The sequence below is a fragment of the Filicampus tigris genome, chromosome 1 (assembly GCF_054856515.1).
Source record: "Filicampus tigris isolate MCC_2025a chromosome 1, RoL_Ftig_1.0, whole genome shotgun sequence".
NCBI lineage: Eukaryota > Metazoa > Chordata > Actinopteri > Syngnathiformes > Syngnathidae > Filicampus > Filicampus tigris.
In genome coordinates, this window is record NC_141217.1 from 555,652 (window position 1) to 578,636 (window position 22,985).

Here is a 22,985-nt window from a genome sequence, read left to right on the forward strand (position 1 = left end):
TTATCCTGAACTATTTCAACCCTTGGTTCACACACAATTGAACTGAACTGTCCACCAGCCATACTTTGCTCTAAACTGCCCCGTACTTTACTCCAATTTGAGTCATTGTACGACCAGGTTTTTTTTTAACATTAACACAAGTATTGTGTTGCCCTACATGTTTCAGTTTTAAGGTTCATTGCATGCCACACTTCACAAGAACTGTGTGTTCTCCAAATAATGTTCCATACTAACTTTATGTATTTACTGTAACCCACAGGAACATTTCTGTGATTACCAGAGTGCTTGCTTGGAGATTGAAAACTGTTGAGCGCAACTCTCCCCAAGAGGTCAATATATTTAAACGCACCTTTCAAGATGGACCTGTGATTCATCACAGCCCGTGTGAAAGTGTGAAGCAGTTGTCTGGTGATGACTGTAAGGAAGCAATGTCACTTGTCAGATTCCGCTTAGCCGCAGGATTATCGGGAAAATCCTGACCGACTACTGCGTTCAATGGGCTAAGTCTCCCCTTAACCCCTGCCCGATCTAACGTGATCAAGCAAGGGGACGGGAGTGCTTTTAGTCGGTGTCGAGATGAATTCGCCTAGATTCCTAACTGCCTTTAGATTTAAGTAGTCAATCCGATCCTCCGTCGCTTATTTATCCTTGATGAATAACCATACAGAATCAAGAACTAATAATACGACTACTACTTTTTTACAGCAGTCTATTAATCGTTTGCAACTCCTATAATTCTCCAAAATCTGATTAGTGATAAGGTATTTTTAGGAAGGCAATGGAATTCAGAAAACAGGTCAGCCGCAATTGGTCGTTGTGAGCAGTTGTGATGTCATTTTCAGTTGAAAGAAGACAAAATGGCCGCCCCCAGAGATGGCTAAAAACGAGTGCATTTTGCTGCTTAACTTATATTCCACAAACGCAAAATTAATCAGAATGCCGTGTTTCAACTAGTGGGCCTGCTGGGAACATATTCTTGAAAAAAATATGTTTGGGTTGACTTCCGCTTTAAGGCCTTTGGCTTTTTATGGTACTAGGGCTTAAACCTTTACATTTTTATACCATCACTTCACTTTGACGTGGCACACCACATGACACACTGATGAAGCATTCAACAGAAACAACCCTGGTCAAAGCCAAAATGAAAGCAACAATTGAGCACTTGACCATTTTCCAAGGTTCTTGGATACACGAGGCTTGATAAGAATGAAAGTAAACCAAAGGAAACTTTGATATATTTATTGCTGTATTTGTTGTTGTTGTTTGCTCTAGTGTTTTTCTTTACCATTGAATGTTTCTCAGGTTGAACAGAACTTCACAATGCTTTTTGGTGCTTAAGTGTCTGGTGAATTCCTTGCAAAATGGGCAACATTTTTCAATCTAAGGGTCATTGCAGATTGTAAAAATCTTCAACAAAGTCCAACTATCTTTTGACTTGTCGAGTCTCAACAATGTATTTTAATAATCACGTCAATGCATTCTGTATTGAGGGCACAGATGTGTTCATTTGGATTTGTGTTGATGATCTGGCTTTATTCCAGACCTTATAATGAGCAACACAACTTCAAAAGAGTGATAACCAAATGTAGAACACCCTCCTACTGTTATTGTTTCTGAAATTATGTCAATGTCATTAGTGATCTGCCTGAAATAAATACACATTTTGTGAATCCTTTACTTCTGGTTATTAATACGTTTTTGAAGAAGGGGTAGTATCCTTAGCATTATAATTATAGAAATAAATAAATAGATAAAATTGTGGAATAACCCGATTATTTGCATTGTTTTGACACAATTTGTTCTGTTTATTTAACCCTAAAATGTGGGTCAAAAAGGAATAACCCAATTTGTTGTGTTCATTTAACCCTAAAAGTTGGGTCAAAACTGAATAACCCAATTTTTTGGTTCAAATTGACCCAAGTCTGGGTCGGTCCTTTTTTGACACAGCAGTTGGGTCAAATTTAACCCAAAAATAGTCATTTTTGACCCAACTGTTTTTAGAGTGTGGTTATCATACTTTCCGGCACCTTCATGGCCCTTTTCGAAGAGTCACAATATTTGGCGCAGAGCATCATTGGTGGCTTTACTAACACATTTTCAGTTGGATGTTTTCAACGGGCTTGATGCAGTACATTAAAATATCAAATAAGACCTTTCTAGTCGTCACTAGGTGGCACTATATGTATAACAAAATGTTATCATACAGATGTCTTCAGGTCACGACTATATACGTGAAGTTTGGGATTGTTTGGAGCATGTTTAGGGGAGATATTAAGCATCGTAGCGAAACAAATATGAAACACAAAATGTGATGCCCTGCACCCATCATATAGTATTTCAAAAACTTTCAATTTTTTTTCCCCTGTTGTTGCCCCAGGTCTGAAGTTGGTTGGCCTAAAGCTGAAGTCAAGCGGTGTCAGATTCCGCTTCGGGAAAGGTCCCTATAACGACTCTCCGTTTAAAGGGCCGAAATTCCCTTTCCCTCGCCCGCTCTAGCATGGTCATTCGAGGGGACGGGAGCTCTTTAAGTCGGTGTCGAGATGAATTCGCCTAGGTGTCTAACTGCCCCAGTTTTAAAGGGGAAGTTCTTTTTTTTTTCAAGAATATGTATTATGCAAGCCCACTAGTTGAAACAAGGCATTCTGATAAATATTGCGTTTGTGAAATAAATGTTAATCCACTAATTTTTAGCCATTTTGTCTTCTGTCGACTGAAAATGACATCACAACTGCTCACAACGACCAATCATGGCTCAGATTCAGAAAGGAGGTCAACCGTGATTGGTCATTGTGAGCAGTTGTGATCTCATTTTCGGTTGACAGAAGACAAAATGGCCACCCACAGAGATGGCTAAAAACGAGTGCATGTTGCTGCTTAACTTATAGTCCACAAACGCAAAATCAAGCAGAATGCCGTATATCAACCAGGGGTCTGCTGGTAACATATTCTTGAAAAAAATATTTTTGGGTTGACTTCCGCTTTAAGAAGCCAATCCGATCTTAATTCGCTTATGTCTCCTTAACCCATTAAGGATGGGAGTGCAAAACCGTCTTTCTACCCTTAATAGCCTGGAGAGCATATAGGTAATTTTCTTTTTTTTAATCCAATTTTTGTTCTCTTAACCAATGACATGGATCAGAATATACATGTGACGGTGCCGTGAGCCCGCAGAGGATGTTCTGGCCATCGATCGCGAGAGCTTTGAAATGAGAAACGGCAGTGATATAGACGATACACTTGTGGACTTTGAGCCAGTAGAACGTGATATATGGTTAAGATGTATGTTTGTAAACAATGACAATATTGACGTCTTTGTAACAAAATAGAGGATGGTAATTACCACTTGATTTTTAAAATTAAAAATAGTGCTTCAATTACACTGACACTTTATTTTTACATCTTCGATTGAAACAGTAAAGATTAATCAACTCGGACCTGTGTGCAAGCCAATGTTAAGGTCTCAAAATCGTTTGGAATTATGTTTCTGTCTGCTAGTGGCTGAGATATTAATTATTTTGTAGGTGTTGAATTTCTGGGAAAACCTCAGGTTTTCAAGTGTAATACCAAAGAGGACCTTAGGTTTTGTGGAGCTGTTGAGCCAGGCACGTTAGGCTTTAATGGGTTAAAGAGTAACCATATAGAATTAAAGAGAATAATACATACACTTCTTTTTTACAGCAGCTCCATCTCTATGAATCGTTCCACTCGTCATTGACCTAGGAAATGTAGGTGTCCTTGTTAGAACCCCACGGATTTGTTGATTTACCTTTATTAAGCCGGAGTAACTTTTAGTTTTCAATAATGACATAAACACCCCAGTGGTGAGGGGGTAACTGTACTTTCACTTAAAGCGGAAGTCAACCCAAGCATTATTTTTTTCAAGAATATGTTCCCAGCAGGCCCACTAGTTGAAACACAGCATTCTGATTAATTTTGCATTTGTGGAATATAAGTGAAGTAGCAAAATGCACTTGTTTTTAGCCATCTCTGGGGACGGCCATTTTGTCTTCTGTCGACTGAAAATGACATCACAACTGCTTACAACGACCAATCACAGCTGACCTCTTCTCTGAATCTGAGCCGTGATTGGTCGTTGTGCGCAGTTGTGATGTCCTTTTCAGTCCACAGAAGACAAAATGGCCGTCCCCAGAGATGGCTAAAAATGAGGGGATTAACACTTATTCCACAAACGCAAATTCATCAGAATGCCCTCTTTCAACTAGTGGGCTTGCATAAAACATATTCTTGAAAAAAATATGTTTGCGTTGACTTCTGCTTTAAGAAGGTGGATAAAGTGGATAAAAACAATTATGAGTTCATAAGAATGACAAAGATAGATTGTATTATAAATTTGATATAAAGAGATTTATTGAGGATAGTAATAATTCAAACAATGGTCAACAATTAATCAGACCCACATCTCGTTGAATACAATCAGTAATCATATGATACATAAATTGAAATTATTACAAAGTCACAACAAAGTAATCAAAAATAAAATTTCTGAAAAACAGTAAAATTGTAAGGATTTAGATAAATAGTCAAATTGTAAGGGTTAAAGTAAAAAGAATAGTTGGATGATAAATGATTAAATGTGATTAAATACTAAGTCTAATGTAGGTGAACTTCAAGAGTGATCAATCCCGAAAAACACAAAGCCTAATTATTGATGATATAATTTTGGAAAACCAAGAATTTAAGACGCTCGGCTGGCTTAACCTATATGCGCAGTAGTGTGTCTCTTCTTTAAGTTAACTTATCATCGCTATAATTTAGATGTAGCCAAAGGAAGAAGAAGAAATCCTTTTCAGCTGAATGAAAAGTACAAAACAGAAAAAGGCAAAAATTATTCTATCCAAGCGTATCCATACTACTGGCCTCATGCGTGACAGCTAAGGAAAAAGCAATGTTGCCTTGAGACGCTGGCTTTTATAATCTTCATCTCTTCAGCAATGATCTCATGAAAAGTCCCTTTCAAATGGAAAATTCCCATACAAATGGAAAGTCACGTTCAATTTGGAAAGTCCCTTGCGGTCTTGCGGTTGTTTTTTTCCCCACCAGTCAGCATCTGTTTACTTCAAGTTCCGTGAAATCATTGCATCATTGCCAAGAAAAGGCGTTTTCCCCCTTGAGCTGCCGGCCATCTGTTTCATGTTAAGGCCTTGCAATAGAGAACATTTTCTTTCTTTGTTTTAACAGTTCAGCAAGTGAGACTTTTACAAAACACATGTTACTTCCTTATGCTTAAGCAGTAAAATATATGAAATAATGTTCACACAAACATTGTTACAGTCATTCTTATTCATAGTGCTGCATTGAACTTGGTGTCTTCTTATAATACTGACTACACTCTACTTAAGGCCTGGCCTGCACTGGCAAACCCTAGTGTCCAGATTTGGAAATGGAGCATATTGAGTGTTCCTTTTCCAAGGCCTTAGCCCATTACATTTACCGGGAACCAGTTTTACCATCACTTCACCTGACGTGGCGCATGCCATCTGACAGCGGATAAAAGTATGACCCTGTAAATGTGCAAAAATGGGCCAAAATTGGACATTCAAAAATTCATAGTTCACTTCCTGTTAATTTTAAACTATGGCTGCAATGTTTGTTTTTTTGTCCGTCTCGGGGCGCTACACATGGCTGCCAATTTCCGTACACCTAGGTCAAATGTACCGAGGTTGTTCTTTATTTTTCCACTGTAGGGGGTGCAACAGAAGCATTTTGTTTTCATAGTTTATGAAAACTTTAAAATATCAAATTTTTCACCATGCCCAATGAGTAGCAAAGTTTAGTGAGTCTTCATACATGTTTAGGTCTCCATAAATGTGATTTAAAAAAAAAAAAAAAAAAAAAGAATTTATAAACCAAACATATCGATCAGGGCTTCTTCTCTGGATGTTTAACTCTGTTGTGTGGTGAGCCTCCAAAAATTAATTAATCACCACAAAATTTTAGAAATTACGATGAAATCAATGTCCTAGATAAAACACTGATTGAATGCCTCCTCCTCTCCCCTCTATTTTGGAAACGCCACGCACTTCATGCCCTGTTTGCTTTCGATTGATTGATGATGCATTGATAAACAAACTGTGTTTTGCGCTTTGGGGAGGATGGTGGGGCGGCATTGTTTTCTCTGAACATAAAATTAACGGCAATATGGCAGTAGCACTACAAAAAATGGTTAATCAGCACCGAAATGTCAAAATATGTAACTTAGTTCACACACTGATTGGATGACACCTAAATTTGGATACCAAATTCGGTATTGTTCAGGCCCTCAAAACCTTTATTAACACTTTCTAACGATAAGCATATGTGCGTATGCAGATTGTACGAGAGGATCGCAGCATGGAGCAGATTGTGTTTCCCGTCCATCCCATCTGTGAATTCCTGACAGAGGAATCCAAGTTACGTGTGTTCAACACGACGGAGCAGGATGAGCAGGGCTCCAAGGTGACGCACTTCTTCGATCAGACGTCCTTCCTGCATGGAGAGATGGAGTGGCAAAAGAAGCTGCGGAGTGAGTCTAAGGGGCATCAGGGACATAACTCAGGACTATCTCACACACACTAAAGACATTTCCTCACTACTGAAAAGTTCTTAAAAAAACACTCTCATATTCACTACCAAAACACTTTCTTACATTTTACTAAAGCCCTCTCACACTCAACTAAAATGCTCTCACTACTGAACACACTTATAATTAAAAATGATTCAGTTACATCACCATTGGAATTCAGAATGTAAGAACATGGACTACTGAAAAATTATTTACCTTTACACTACACACTACTGGAAAATTATTCACTTTCACACAAAATTGAAACACTCATTTTCTGAAAGACCGTACACACTGAAGCGCTCACATTTACTTCTGAAATGCTCTAAGATGTTAGTTAAACACACACACTACTGGAACATATCTCTCTCAACAAAAAATATGCTCAAGCACATTTCAGAAAAATCTTTTGCTCACACACAATACTGGAATGTGCAAATGTGCTACTGAAAAATTATCTGCTCACACATACTACTGAAAAAGACTGACACTACTGAAACACTCTCACTCACATCACAAAAATTCTCTCACACACAATAAAACACTGTCACACCCTCGATAGAAAAATTATTTGCTCACACCCACACTACTTCTGCCTCTCACACACCTCACTGAAACGCTCTCACACCTTGCTAAAACACTCTTGCATGAAATACTAAAATAATATTCTCTTACATGGCGGATAAATGACACTTTTTTATCATATTGATATCTACACAGGAACTTTTAAGATATTAATATTTCAAAATCAACAATGTAGATGTTCCCTGCTCACAACTGCATGTACAACTCTTTTTTGCACTTGCCCTTAAAGCTGAAGTAAACTCAAAAATATTTTTTCCAGAATATGGTCTATCCAGTCCCGCTAGTCTAAACATGGCATTCTGATTAATATCGAGTTTGCGGAATATGAGAAACCCACCCGTTTTTAGCTAGCTCAATCAATCAAGGCTCAGCTTCAGAAAACAGGTGATTTGTCGTTATCTGAGGCCTAAGCAACGTTGATGTCATCTTCAGTCGACAGAAACAAAAGTTACAAAATGGCTTCCCCCTGAGATGGCTAAAAGTGGCTGCATTTTGCTGCTTAATTTATAATCCGCAAACACAATATTAATCTGAATGCCGTATTTCAACCAGTGTGCCTGCATAGAACCTATTTTTGAAAAAAAGTGTTTGGATTGACTTTAAATATAAGAATAAGACTAGCCAATCACACAAACATGTTTCATGTTTTCTGTGGAATGACAGCGAAGCGAGTCAATGACAAACATTCAAGGGCGGGAACAAAGAGAAGGAGACATGCACGTACTTCATCCACATAGAATTTATTAAGAGAGCAGACGGTATCGAGGGTGTCGAACAGCGGGGTGGCCAGCTTCAGGGGACTCCATATTAAGGATGGTCCGTTTTTCACGACAAAACCCTCTTTATCCATTTTTTGCTCAGAAAGATGAAATTGGCATCCATTTTCAATATAATTAATCTATTTTTGTGCAATCTGTAAAAAGTTGCACTTGGATGGCCCCTTCTTCATTGGCTAAATTGCTAGGCCCCACCCCCCGACACTCCTATATCTTGACGTGTCAGCGAAGGAACTAGAAATAATTATTAAATCCTAAAACATTAAATTACGTTGCTCATAATGTTTGGAACCACTCTTTAGAACCTCTTCCAATTTGTTCTAAAATGCAAGCCGAGTGAAGTCTTGACAACACTGTCATCTGATTGACTGGCAGATCTAGGCGTTTCTTAAGCGATGCAGCAAGTTACTCCACTTCACATGCCCATTTCCTAGTTTTATAGCCAGTGAATCTGTGCTGGCCACCGCTAAGTCATAAAAATACAGTATACACAGTACACATAATTGTGTTTTACACCAATAGTTGACAATATTAACAATATCTTTCGATATTCTAATGGATGAAATAGTGAAGCTTGGGGTAAAAATGGTTGCGAGCTAGCGAGCCTCTTGCTGGGTCCATTGACTTGATCTCCAGCCATAGTTTGGAGCCTCAGCGGTCAGCCGCCGCGATGATCATGGCCTCCGTCTCAGGTGTGGTGGCTTGGGGCGGCCACCGGAGGGCTTTGGACACCTGAGAGTGAGAGAGTGAAATTGTAAATATGGTTAAGTATTGTTGCAAAACACAATATACGTCTACTTTATATACTCAGAAATGGGGATTCTGTCAGACTGATGGAATGGTCCGTTAGTCCGTCAGTGACAGATGCCCATTTTGCTGACAACTGACGATAGCCAGGAAACTAAATATATATTTTTTTTTTTTAAACTGACGAGGGCGGCACGGTGGTCGACTGGTAAGCACGTCTGCCTCACAGTTCAGAGGTCGTGGGTTCCATCCCGGCTCAGGCCTCCCTGTGTGGAGTTTGCATGTTCTCCCCGTGCCCGTCACAGATGGACACCCGTTTCGCTGAATGACAGAAACATGCCCCACCTGTCTCGTGTGTTTGGTTGCAGGGGGTTACTTAGAGAGGACTGCATTGACTATATACTGTATGTGTGAGAGTGAGTGCTCCTGCTTTCAATATGATCTCTGCGGGTACTCTGATGGCCGGTTGTAATAGGCTAAGGAGGCGGAACCCGAAGACATCACTTGACTTTGCTATGACAACAAAAATCTGCAATAATGTTTGTTTTGAGTCTATAATATTTTATGTATGTGTATTTATTTGCACATAAACATTTATGGTTGTAGTTTCCTGTTGCAACTTGACGAAATTATTTATATTCAAGACTGTCTCGTGCATTTGATCATGGGGCATTGACTATATATGGGAACACTTTGCGCTTACAGTACAGTTACTTGTGGTATGCACCAAAGGGCTGTAATTTGCCCATGAACCAAGATGAAGAAGAAGAGGAAGAAGAAGAACGCGAGGATGAGGAGCAGGAGCATTTATAAACAGCAGTTGGAGTGAGCTACTTGGATTGGATTTTATTTACCCTTGGCCACAATGTGAAGCTGGAGTCTGGTTAACCACTTCAAACTATAAATCAAAACCTTTTGGGTGTTTTAGGAGTTAAAACATCTGCAGGCAGCCACCACCTTCAATAGCCCAGCCCAGGGGTCAGCAACCTTTTACACTCAAAGAGCCACTTCGACCCGGTTTCCACGGAAAATAAAACTCTGGGAGCTGCAAAAACGTTTTGACATTAACCTCCAAAAAATGCGAGCTTTCTTGCCTTCCCAGGCACAGCTAAATTCAAGTTGTATTATAAACTAGAGAATACAATTTCATGAGAAATTGCGTGTGAAAGCGAAGGAAGCTGAATGAAAACTGCGGAATGCGTTGGAGTGAAGTTTTATGCTACTGAATTAAGTTGAATGATACTGAATGAAGTTGAATGATTCTAAATTAAGAGGAATGAAGTTGAATGACCTTGAATGAAAAGGAATGAATTGAAATGAAGTAGAAATAAGTGGGATGAAGTTGATTTGAATGAAGTTGAATGTAGTTGAATAAAGTTGAATGACACTGAATTAGGTTGAATGATACAGAATTAACTAGAATGAAATTGAATGAAAAGTAATAATTGAAATGAAGTAGAATTAAGTGGAATGAAGTTGAATGATACTGAATGAAGTTGAATAACCTCTATGAAAAACTGTGGAATGCGTTGAAATGATACTGAATGTAGTTGAATCAAGTTGAATGACCTCAAATTATAGAGGATAGCCTGGAATGAGGAGAACATAAAAAATAAGAAGGAAAGAAAAGACTTCCGGTTCATTTCCGGGTCATTTGAGTCACTTCCGGACCATTTCCGGGTCACTTGGGTCACTGCTGGTCCATTTCCGGGTCATTTGGGTAACTTCCGGTTCTATTCCGGGTCATTTGGGTCACTTTCGGTCCATTTCCGGGTCATTTGGGTCACTTCGGATCCATCACCAAGATGGCTGCTGCACTGTGGAGACATCGGGATGAGTATCCTTAGTCTAATGTCCTTACCCAAGATGGCCACCACACTGGGGAGACCAAGGGGCAATAACACCGGTCCACTGGAAATGAATGGTGAAATTGTGTGGCTTTTTTTAGGGTGAATGAGTTGAATATGTTGGAAGTAGGAATTTGTGGGGTGTTGAAAGGCTGAAAGTGAGTTTAATGAGTTGAATGACTTAAATTTGTGGAAATTGGGGAGGTGTAAATGTGAAAATGTAATGTTCCAATTGAAACGAATGGTGAATAGTTGAATTTTTGTGGGCTTTTTAAGTGTGAATGAGTGAATGTGTGTAAAGTAAGAATTTTGGGGGTGTTGAAAAGCTGAATGTTAGCTGAATGAGTTGAATGACTTGAATTTGTGGAAATCGGAATGGTGTAAATGTGAAAAGTTCAATGTGCCAATGGAAATGAAGATAAGATAAGATAAGAAGGCCTTTATTGATCCCACAGTGGGGAAATTTTCAATGTTACAGCAGCAAAGTAATAGGTCACACAGGGACGGCGGCATAATGTAGCAATTAATGTATAACATTAACGGCAAACATTCAGGATCAAACCTATGTAAATATACGCAGTGATATGTGTATATACACATGTATATACACACCAACCTACATCTACATAAAAAGTATGAGGAACACTCATTTTGGCCTGTACATAGTACAGAGGAAAAATACTCTAAGTGACAGTGCTGCAGTGCTGTAGTGAAATGTAAGGAACAGCATTGGATAAAAATAAAACTAGACTAACAGTAGTGGGGAATGGTGGGAATTGCACGGTATTACAGTAGTGGGGAATGTTGGGTGTTGCACGGTATGAGCTCAGGTGCAGGACTGCACAATTGCATTAATGTCCGCCAGTTTGTAGAGACTACACAATGATCTTGTTAAAGAGTCTGACAGCAGCAGGCAAGAAGGAACGGCAGAATCTCTCCTTTGCACAGCAAGGGTGCAACAGTCTGTCACTGAAGGAACTGTGGAGTGCTGTTAGGGTGCCCTGGAGGGGGTGGTCCGGGTTGTCCAGCATTGATGACAGCTTAGCCAACATCTTCCTGTCCCCCACCGAGTCCACAGAGTACAGGGAGCAGCCCAGGACAGCGGCCCTCCTGACAAGTTTGTCCAGCCGCTTCTTGTCCCGGGTCGCCGCCTGTTCAGGTGACCACTCCCTGGAAGATGACCGATGCAACCACCGAGTCATAAAAGTTCCTGAGGAGTGTCCCCTGAACCCCAAAAGACCTCAGTCTCCTGAGTAGCAAGAGTTTACTCTGACTCTTCCTATAGAGGGCGTCTGTGTTGCCGCTCCAGTCCAGGATATTGTTCAGATGAACACCCAGGTACTTGTAAATTGAGACTCTCTCAACATCTGTTCCCCGGATATTCACTGGTGCAGGTGAAGAGTGCTGGCGCCTACCGAAATCCACCACCATTTCTTTGGATTTCCCCGCATTGATCAGGAGGCGGTTCTGCTGGCACCAGTCCACAAAACCCTGGGTAAATTCTCTGTAGTCCCAATCATCTCCGCCTGTGATGAGGCCGATTATCGCAGAGTCGTCAGAGAACTTCTGCAGGTGACAGGTAGGGGTGTTGTAGTTGAAGTCCGAGGTGTATAGGGTGAACAGGAAGGGAGCCAAGACAGTTCCCTGTGGGGCCCCCATGCTACAGACGAGCACGTCAGACACACAGTCCTGTGTCCTCTTATGATGGCATCATCCACACTGATGCCAGGCTGGTATGCGAACTGGAGTGGGTCCATTGAGGAGCTCACCAGGGGGCGCAGGTGGACAAGGACCAGTCTCTCCAGGGTCTTCATCAGGTGAGACGTCAGCACCACTGGTCTGAAGCTGTTGAGCTCCTTCGGGTGGGGGGTCTATGGCACCGGGACCAGGCAGAATATTTTCCATAGCTGGGGGACCCTGCCCAGCTTCAGGCTCAGGTTGAACATGTGCTGGACAATTCCACACAGCTGGTCTGTGCAGGATTTGAGGAGCTGGGGGCTGATGCCATCTGGACCCGCTGTCTTCCTCGCCTTCATCTTCTTCAGCTGGTTCTTCACCTGAGATGTTGTGAAGGCCAAGGCTGGGCAGGAGGGAGTGGTGGCTGTCTAGTGTAGTTGGGAGCTGGAGACTGTGGAGAAAAGGGGGGAGGGGTGACACACCCAGCAGGAGGAGTAGGACCTTACTGTCCTGGTGGGTATGGTGTTCTCCATGCAGAAATTTATGAAGTCTGTAATAGTGTCCGTTAGACTACTAATGTCTTCCCCGTGAGCATCGCTGAATACTTCCCACACAGTTGTGCTGAAGCAGTCCTTTAAGGCCTCCTCGGCCTCTCCAGACCATCTCTGAACCGTGCGGGTCACAGCTGGCTGCCTGCGGACCAGAGGTTTGTACACAGACTGGAGAGCCACCAGGTTGTGATCAGCTTTGCCCAGCGGGGGGAGGGGCAGTGATGTGTATGCCTCCTTGGTGTTGGCATAGAAAAGGTCCAGTGTTTTATTGTCTCTGGTGTGGCAGGTGACATACTGTGTGAATGAAGGCAGAGAGGAGGAAGGGGAGGCATGATTGAAGTCACCAGAGATGAGTACCAGGGCATTTGGGTGCTGTGTTTGTAGCCTGCTCACTGCTGCAGTCAAGACATCACAGGCTGTGTCGCTGCTGGCAGCTGGTGGGACGTAGACGGTCACCGCGATCACGTGACTAAACTCTCGCGGGATGTAGAATGGCCTCATGCCAACAGCTAGCAGCTCAATATCCCTGCTGCAAAGCTGCTCCTTAATCGTGATGTGCCCAGGATTACACCATCTATCGTTCACAAACACAGCCAGCCCTCCTCCTTTCCTCTTTCCACTCTCCAGCGTCCTGTCCGCGCGTATGATTTGGAAGCCGTCCAATTCTACGACCGCGTTCGGTGTTAGCGTTGTTAGCCACGACTCCGTGAATAGCATCAGGCTAGCCTCCCGGAAGTCCCTCTCGTGCCGGGTAAGCGCCGCTAGCTCGTCCATCTTGTTGGGGAGCGATCTAACATTCCCCATGATAACAGACGGGAGGACGGGATGGTATCGTCTCCTCCTTTCCCTGCGTTTAACCCCCGCACGAGATCCCCGTCTCTTCCTCCTCAGCTCACGGGGGATATCGGGTCTCGCCCCGGGAGCCGGCGCATGGTTAGCACTGAGTGCTAACAGCTGATTCCGGCTGTAAACAATGGGGGCTCGGCTCCGAGCCAAGTCGCCGGACACGATCGCGCAAAAAATAGCCATCAGCAGCAGCAAGAATACCGCAGTTTGGGTGTCCATTGCTACGCAAGTTACGACTATCAATTATACGAAAAAGGTATGAGGTAGAGTAATATTAAAGAACAAAAACACACGGAAAGGCTCACCGATGAGCCGGAGCTACTGTAGCGGGCTGCCACTCGCGCGGCGCCGGAAGTCGGAAAAGGAAGGAAGGACCATTAGAATCTATTTGTGTTTATAAAAAATTGTAATAATTTGACCACATTTGGGCGCACTAGACTAGTTAGCACATCCGCCTCACAGTTCAGAGGTCGTGGGTTCAATCCCGACTCCGGCCTCCCTGTGTGGAGTTTGCATGTTCTCCCCGTGCCTGCGTGGTTTTCTCCGGGTACTCCGGTTTCCTCCCACAGTCAAAAACATGCATGGTAAGTTGATTGGACACTCTAAATTGCCCCTCGGTGTGATTGTGAGTGCGGATGTTTGTCTTTGTGTGCCCTGCGATTGCCTGGCAACGAATTCAGGGTGTCCCCTGCCTACTGCCCGAAGACAGCTGGGATAGGCTCCAGCACGCCCCGCGACCCTTGTGAGGATAAGCGGTATGGATAATGGATGGATGACCACATTTGGACCGGCGAGATATTTGGCGAAATTTTATTTTAATGTTTCAAGTTCACAATAATCTTACAATTTACAACTACAATTAAACAAACGAATACACACAAATAAAATACTTTGTTCAGATATTGTGAAGTTTTGGTGTCGCTGGCAGCAGCGTGTCATGCCGGCTTTTTCCTGTGCTTTCAAACGTCTCTGAGGAAGGCGAATGCTGATCACCGAAATTGCACAATGTCTGAAGAAAGAAATTAAAAAGATTGGCTTAAGAAAACATGACGCACATTTTTGAGACAAATAGCATACTGTAACAAATTGGGTTATCTGTGTTGTGGTGACATTTGTGTTTTGCTAAGTTGTGTTGTTTCCGAGGTTCATGAATGCATCACGCGACTCGCTGGATTGGATATGGTTGTGCAAGTGAGAGGAGTGAGCATACAATGAAGGACCAGAGATCCGTGGGTATTTATGAGGAAATGGTGTTGCACTGTAGTTGGTGTCGACTACGGCTCACATTAGCCGTGTTGTAATAATAAAAAGGGAGATAACTAAGATATGTCTGACGTCGTGCCTTTGGAAGACGTTACAATACAGTTCAATTGGACACTTCTAATTTATTTTCCCAAGCCACAGAGAGCCGCAACATAAGGATGAAAGAGCCACGGGTTGCCGATCCCTGGACTAGCCAATAAATGTATCTGAAACAGACTGACTGATGGACCATCGGACTTCTGATGGACTGACGAACTACCTGATGGACTGACTTTTTTTTCTTAATGGCGGCCGGTCGCCACATCATGCAACTGCAATGGATTCATATGTTGTATCACTGCAAAGCCAGTGGCCAAGACTCGCCACTCATGAAATGTTACAGCAGAACCCTGCATGTTGCAAGTGTGTACTGTGCAGTGGAGACTTGCACAGTTCAATTGATCCTGCCCTAAATGATCCCAACTGATTGCCTCCTGTCGCAATGGAAAAGCAACAGAGGCTAGGCCGGGCCAAGCAAGGTTGGTGTGGTGTGATGTAAGGCCGTTCTGGAACCTGTAATGGAAATTTGCCTGTATTTCATCTTATTGCAATAATGTAATGTTGTGTTTAAATGACCCGGGCGACATTGAAATGCTCTCCTATTCAGTAAGACTCATAAGACTCTTTTTTTTTTTTTCTCAAGGTGGCGTACGGTGTGTTCGGCGACCCTCGGCTCATTTTACTGTTTTTGGTGATTGGTGTATGATGATGGTATATTGACTCTTTCAATTTGGTGCAGTCTGGCTCCACTCACAAGCAAGGACACACTCAAATTTGGACAATGTGCTTTCTGATCATATGATTGTGCTCTTTGATGTAATGTTTTCGAGTGCTGTCAGAGCTACTGGCGCCGTATTTTTAACCCCTCACTGCTAGTCGCTTCTCTGATGCCTTTGATCGGCTTTGTATTCCCTCTTCAAACACAGAGTAACTCAGCACTTGGTTCCATTCATCTCGCCTTAACATTTTGGACTCTGTGGCTCCTTTAAAAAAAATATCCAGCAAAAAATTAGACTGGAGCCATGGTTTAATGAGAGTATTCATGCAGCTAAACAGGAATGTCGCAGAGCTGAACGCAGGTGGAAAAGAGGCAGGCTGCAGGTCTCTTATTAAATCCTTGATGACTGCTGGCATCGTTACCAAAGAAAGGTGAAGGAGTCCAAGAGAGACCAATTGTCAAGTCTGATTCTGGCAAACGGCCATAATCCATATTCTTTAAATAAAATAATTGACTCTGAACTGAAACCCCGTCAACCAATTTGCACGGACTCGTCCCGTGAAATTTGCAATCGATATTTGCATTTTTTTGTTGACAAGGTTGCTACAGCTAGGGCCCTTGTTTCGAACGCCTGTCCGCGTCCCTTGTTCCGCAGTGTTCGATTCCTTTGAGGCGGTTTCCTTCACATTTTTAAAGCATGTGGTTTGCCATACTAAGCCATCTGGCTTCCCTTATGACTCCATTCCTCCACACTTGTTTAACACTTGTAATGCCGGCATTATCCACTTCGACTCTATGTCGTCTCCCCTTTACAGCACTTGCGAATTCCACTCAAGGTGCTCCTTGTCTCCATTGTTTTGCAAATTTTGCATGCTCAGCATGCACATTTCTGCTGTTTGATTTAGTCAACAATTGTCCACAATCATCCTGTGTTGTCTTTTGTTTTGAGAAACATTTTCAATTTGCCATGATACACACCAACAATGACATTTTACTCTGCAAATCTCATAATTGTGTGCCATGTTGACTTATGGGTGAAGTCTGACTTTGTGAAGATTGTGCAGAACAGGTGTGTCTGAGGGGCTATGGAAAGGCTAAGGGTGCTTAACTCGTTGAAAGGGTACTTAAGGACACAATGGAATGAAATTAGGGGTGTGAGATGCTGCCGAGTATTGGTAAATCGGTTTTGGCCATTATCAACAGCAGCCTGACTTCTGGTTGACAACATTTTAAACATGCTATAGTGCAACCCCTGCTTAAGAAACCCGACCTTGATCAAGTTGTGCTGTCAAATTTTAGACCCATTTCCAGGCTGCCTTTTTTTCTAACATTCTGGAAAAAGTGGTGCACTGACATTTAAAATATTTCTTGGATGAGCATAATGTCATGGAGGTTTTCCAGTCAGGCTTAAAGAAGACACATAGCACAGAGTAAGCCCTGTTACGTATTTTTAATGACATACTCCTGGCAAATGACACTGGATACTATGTATGTCTTGTTTTAATGGATTTGACCGCAGCATTCGATACGGTAGACCATAGTATTCTTTTGACATGTTTAAAACACCAATTGAGCATTAGTGGAAGCGCTGTAAAGTGGTTTGGATCCTGTTTGGCTGGCAGGACCTTTTCTGTTAGCCTAGGTTCCTCTGAGTCATGTACACTTGAATGACAATGTGTGGCAGGCATGCCAGTGCTCTACTGGTTCTCCAGGAGGATGACACTGTGGGGCACCATCTCCTTCAACCTGGCTGTCTTCATCAACCTGATCATCGCCTTCTTCTACCCGTATGACTCAGGACAAGGTGTGACTGAGCATGCTCAGTTGACGTCACATATCGAATGTGTATAGCCAGAAACATAACCCGTCCCCCTCCTCTGCCCTACCAGCAGGAGCCATCGATGACTCTCTGCTACTAATGCTGTTTTGGATTCTGACCGGGCTCTCCGTGCTGGCCTTGCTCTCCCAGCGCTATGGCCTCCAACCGCTGACTTTGGCGCTCATCCTGAGGTCCATCTACCACTTGGGTATCGGGAACACACTTATCCTTCTGGGCACGCTCAATGTAAGACCAACCAAATCATTTTAATCATTTAAAAAATGTCTCTTGATGTTACTGTATAAAATCCCCTCCAAAAGTATTGGATCGGAAGGTAAATTCCTTTGTTTTGTGTTTTTTTAATTTATTGAAGACATTTTGGGTTTCGGATCAAAAGATAAATGAGACAAAAGTCCAGCTTTTATTCCATGGTATTTACATCTAGATGTGTTAAACAACTCATAACAGAGCATCTTTTGTTTGAACCCTGTTGGAGTTGTTGGTTGCTATAGGGTCACCAGGGCGCAAGCCTAATTATCAATTCACAAAAACAACTCACTGCATGTTTGTTTTATCTTGCAAGAAGGCATCCAATATATAATAATATTATAATAGAGACTCACACTAATCGAATGAATTTTCTCGTCTTTTTTCTTTACCATCTCTGAAGTTCAGGAATCATACAATAAGCAGATCTGGGCAGCTTTTCCATCCTCGCGAATGTTCTCGCCCGAGATGGGCAAGGGCAGAAAAGGGGCGCGGTCTAACATGCAGCCCTCACATTTAGACTATCTTCAAAATCTAAACATAATGTGGGTTGGTCTCCTCCCTGGCTGGCCCTGCCTATGCGGCTGATCTTCACCAGCTGGTCCTGTGCTCAGATCAGGGCATGTTGGCTTTGAACTGATTATGCTATGTGTAATTCCCGATTTGCTTTTTGGTGAACCTGTTGGCTAATATAAGATAAGATAAGATAAGAATGCCTTTATTGATCCCACAGTGGGGAAATTTTCATTGTTATAGCAGCAAAGATATAGGTCACACAGGGATGGCGGCATAATGTAGCCATTAATGTATAACATTGATGGCAAACATTCAGGATAAAACCTATGTAAATATACGCAGTAACGTGTATATACATATGTATATACACACCAACATACATCTACATAAAAAGTATGAGGAACACTCTTTTTGGCCTGTACATAGTACCGAGGAAAAAGACTCTAAGTAAGTGACAGTGCTGTAGTGAAATGTAAGGGACAGCATTGGATAAAAATAAAACTAGACTAACAGTAGTGGGGGCGGCACGGTGATCGACTGGTTAGCACGTCCGCCTCACAGTTCAGAGGTCGTGGGTTCGATCCCCACACCCTGTGTGGAGTTTGCATGTTCTCCCCGTGCCTGCATGGGTTTCCTCCGGGTACTCCGGTTTCCTCCCACATTCCAAAAAACATGCATGGTAAGTTGATTGGACTCTCTAAATTGCCCCTAGGTGTGATTGTGAGTGCGGATGTTTGTCTCTGTGTGCCCTGCGATGGGCTGGCAACCAATTCAAGGTGTCCCCCGCCTACTGCCCAAAGACAGCTGGGATAGGCTCCAGCACGCCCCGCGACCCTTGTGAGGATAAGCGGTATGGATAATGAATGAATGAATAACAGTAGTGGGGAATGTTGAGTATTGCACGGTATGAGCTCAGGTGCAGGACTGCACAATTGCACTAATGTCCGCCAGTTTGTAGAGACTACACAATGTTCTTGTTAAAGAGTCTGACAGCAGCAGGCAAGAAGGAACGGCGGATTCTCTCCTTTGCACAGCGAGGGTGTAACAGTCTGTCACTGAAGGAGCTGTGGAGTGCTGTTAGGGTGCCCTGGAGGGGGTGGTCCGGGTTGTCCAGCATTGATGACAGCTTGGCCAACATCCTCCTGTCCCCCACCGAGTCCACAGAGTCCAGGGAGCAGCCCAGGACAGAGCCGGCCCTCTTGACCAGTTTGTCCAGCCGCTTCTTGTCCCGGGCCGAGACGCCGCCTGCCCAGGTGACCACTCCCTGGAAGATGACCGATGCAACCACCGAGTCATAAAAGTTCCTGAGGAGTGTCCCCTGAACCGCAAAAGACCTCAGTCTCCTGAGTAGGAAGAGTCTGCTCTGACTCTTCCTATAGAGGGCGTCTGTGTTGTCGCACCAGTCCAGTTTATTGTTCAGATGAACACCCAGGTACTTGTAAGTTGAGACTCTCTCAACATCTGTTCCCCGGATATTCACTGGTGCAGGTGAAGAGTGCTGGCGCCTACCGAAATCCACCACCATTTCTTTGGATTTCCTCGCATTGATCAGGAGGCGGTTCTGCTGGCACCAGTCCACAAAACCATGAGTAAGTTCTCTGTACTCCCGATCATCTCCGCCTGTGATGAGCCCGACAATCACAGAGTCGTCAGAGAACTTCTGCAGGTGACAGGTAGGGGTGTTGTAGTTGAAGTCCGAGGTGTATAGGGTGAACAGGAAGGGAGCCAAGACAGTTCCTTGTGGGGCCCCCGTGCTACAGAGGAGCACGTCAGACACACAGTCCTGTGTCCTCACATAATGGCATCATCCACACTGATGCCAGGCTGGTATGTGAACTGGAGTGGGTCCATTGAGGAGCTCACCAGGGGGCGCAGGTGGACAAGGACCAGTCTCTCCAATATAAAGCCATTCTTATAAATTCAGATCCTTCAGACCCTCTTTCGGCCTCAAATACTGAGGCTGACATAATTTAGAACTGAGTCATTTGTAAAAAAAAGAGCACCTCCCTCTTTTAAACCCACAAAAGTGGGGTCGCCATAAATTTAGACTCATGTAGTGTGCCAGAAAAATCGAGATGCAGCTGTGAAGATAGCCCCTGTGACTATGTGTGACCACTAATGAAATCAACTATTAAGTTTGCCATGGAAGGCCAAACAAGAGAAAGATCACAGCAAGATAACGGCCCGACTCAAGTCACCTATCTAAACATATACGCCAAAGAGGCCTAGTCTAGCAACCCTACCTGAGTGACCTTATGGATCACTCAGCTAAAACTTGAGCTTTTCTGAAAAATGTTCACCCCTGTTTTGAACTGGCCTAAAGGTCAGTTCGTCCCACCCCCCTGTTTGTGTATCTTGACCTATATGCAGGTGTGTGTGATCCCCTACTACTACTCGACAATGTCCCGATTATGCCCCTCCCTCTGGGCGGCCTGGTAGGGCAGGTGCCCTTCCCCAAGAATGCCTACAGCACAATTGGTACTCCTGACGACCAAGGCCCTAATGCAAGGAACACACCAGCATCCTCAAAAATACAAACATACCTAGCACTACTCCTATGGACATATTTAAGATAAGGTGATTATTTATGGTAGTAATTAAGATTAACAAGTAGTCCTTTCCTATTAGTAAACCTCACCATTGTAATGAGCAGACTAAAAAACACTAATTCCGATCCGTCCAAATAATCTACAAAATTAGAAATAATTTATTACCGGAAAATAAACAGGAAATGTTTACTGAAAGGGAGGGGGGCTATAAATTAATGGGACAACTTAAATTTCAAGGTTCGCTATACACAGACAACAAAAGAGTTTTATCTTTAGTATTCATGGAGTAAAATTTTGGAATAAGTAATAAAAGAATCGATGTATGGAAAAGCCTTAACATAAGACAGTTTAAAACAAATATAAAGATATCATCTTCGCAAAGTATCGAAATTTAGGAAAGCCTACGTAACATGGACAAGTGTACATTGTATGGTACATTTCTATTTATATAATATCGTTTAAAAAGTATGAATTTTCCAATTGTGTGTAAATGTCCTATTGTTGCATTATAGCAAGAAATTTGTAATGATATTTATACACAATGTCCTATAATATTTTGTATATTAGAATGTTACATAACCAGCAGCTGTTTAGAATTATTGTTATACTTATTCATAATATTCAACCGGTCAGAAAAGTATTTAATTACTAAGAGTGTATTTTGTGCATCAATCTTTGCCCGTGTCAGTATCATTCAACTTTATTCAGTATTTTATTCAGTATCATTCAACTTTATTCAGTATCATTCAACTTCATTCACCATTGTTCGATTTTATCCCACTTTATTCAACTTCATTCAACTTTATTACACTTTATTCAACTTCATTCAATATCATTCAACTTTATTCAATATCATTCAACTTTATTCAGCATCATTCGACTTTATTCCACTTTATTCAACTTCATTCATGTCATGTCATCTTCCAAACTGCTTATCCTATACAGGGTCGCGGGGAGGTGCTGGAGCCTATCCCAGCTGTCAACAGGCGAAGGCAGACTACACCCCGAACTGGTCGCCAGCCAGTCGCAGGGCACACACAGACACCGTCACTGAGCGGGAATCGATCCCACGCTGCCCACACACAACTCAGGCGTGTGTACCACTACACTATCAGTGACTCTCAACTTCATTCAGTATCATTCAAATGTATTCAGTATCAATTAACGTTATTCAACTTCATTTAACTTCATTACAACACATTCCGCAGTTTCTTTTCCATTCCATTCTTGTTTCAATTTTTTTTTCGGTCCTCTTGATTCAACTTTATTTGGTGCCATTCTACTTTATTCAGTCTCATTCAACTTTATTCAGCATCATTCGATTTTATTACACTTTATTCAACTTCATTCAAATTTATTCAACTTCATTCAGTATCATTCAACTTTATTCAGTATTATTTCACTTTATTCAACTCAATTCAACTTCATTCGAATGCATTGTACAGTTTCTTTTCAGCTTCCTTCGCCTTCACACGCAATTTCTCCAGAAATTGCATTCTCTAGTGTTACACACTATTGCTTCATTTTTGCCGCTCCAAAACCTTGGCTTCCGCTACTTCCACATACTTCATCCGATTCACCCCGTTCAAACTTTAAACTATTCCAATAATTCATGATATTGAGGCTTTTGTTTTGTTTTCCCCCTAACTTTTATGGTTCCCCCAAAACTAAACTTTTTTCACCCCCAAAAAGCCTATTCATTTCCAATGGCAAATTCAAACTGTAACTACTTCCACATACTTCATCCGATTCACCCCGTTCAAATTTCAAATTATTCCAAAAATTCATGCCATCAAAACGTATATATTTTTTTGCCCCTAACATTTATGGTTCCCCCAAAATCAAAACTTTTTTCACCCCGAAAAACCCCATTTATTTCCAATGGGACGTTCAAAACTTCCCCATCTGCCGTGCTAATTCGATTCCCGCTCATGGAGGCCATTCAACCTCATTCAGCTCATTCAACTTCATTCATCTCATTCAACTCACATTACACATCACACACAATTCCTACTTCCCCAAAATTCAAATCATTCAACCTTTAAAAAACAATCACATTCAACTTACATTGGTTAATCATTTCAACAAACCCGCAATTCATACCTGGCAAAAATTCTAATTATTTAGTTAAAAAAAAAAACATTCCAAAAATTCACCTATCATTCCCAATGGCACATTCAACACTTCACATTTAAACCCTCAATATTTAAAATTCACAACATT

At 42.3% G+C, this 22,985-nt stretch overlaps 1 protein-coding gene across 13 annotated transcripts in view; it reads left to right on the forward strand.

The window, feature by feature from the left end:
* The window catches only part of itpr3 (inositol 1,4,5-trisphosphate receptor, type 3), a 373,289-nt gene that overhangs the window by 290,884 nt on the left and 59,420 nt on the right, over positions 1-22,985 (forward strand). For 12 of the 13 annotated variants that reach the window (XR_015088794.1, XM_086046039.1, XM_086046029.1 and 9 more), the window contains 3 exons: positions 6,331-6,523; positions 17,296-17,415; positions 17,501-17,676. Coding sequence is in view for 12 of the 13 variants with exons in the window: in XM_086046039.1 (XP_085902165.1) it covers positions 6,331-6,523; positions 17,296-17,415; positions 17,501-17,676 (489 nt within the window). In the remaining variant the exon portion in view is untranslated. The remainder of the gene's footprint in view (positions 1-6,330; positions 6,524-17,295; positions 17,416-17,500; positions 17,677-22,985) is intronic. The other variant, XM_086045993.1, reaches the window with a different exon arrangement.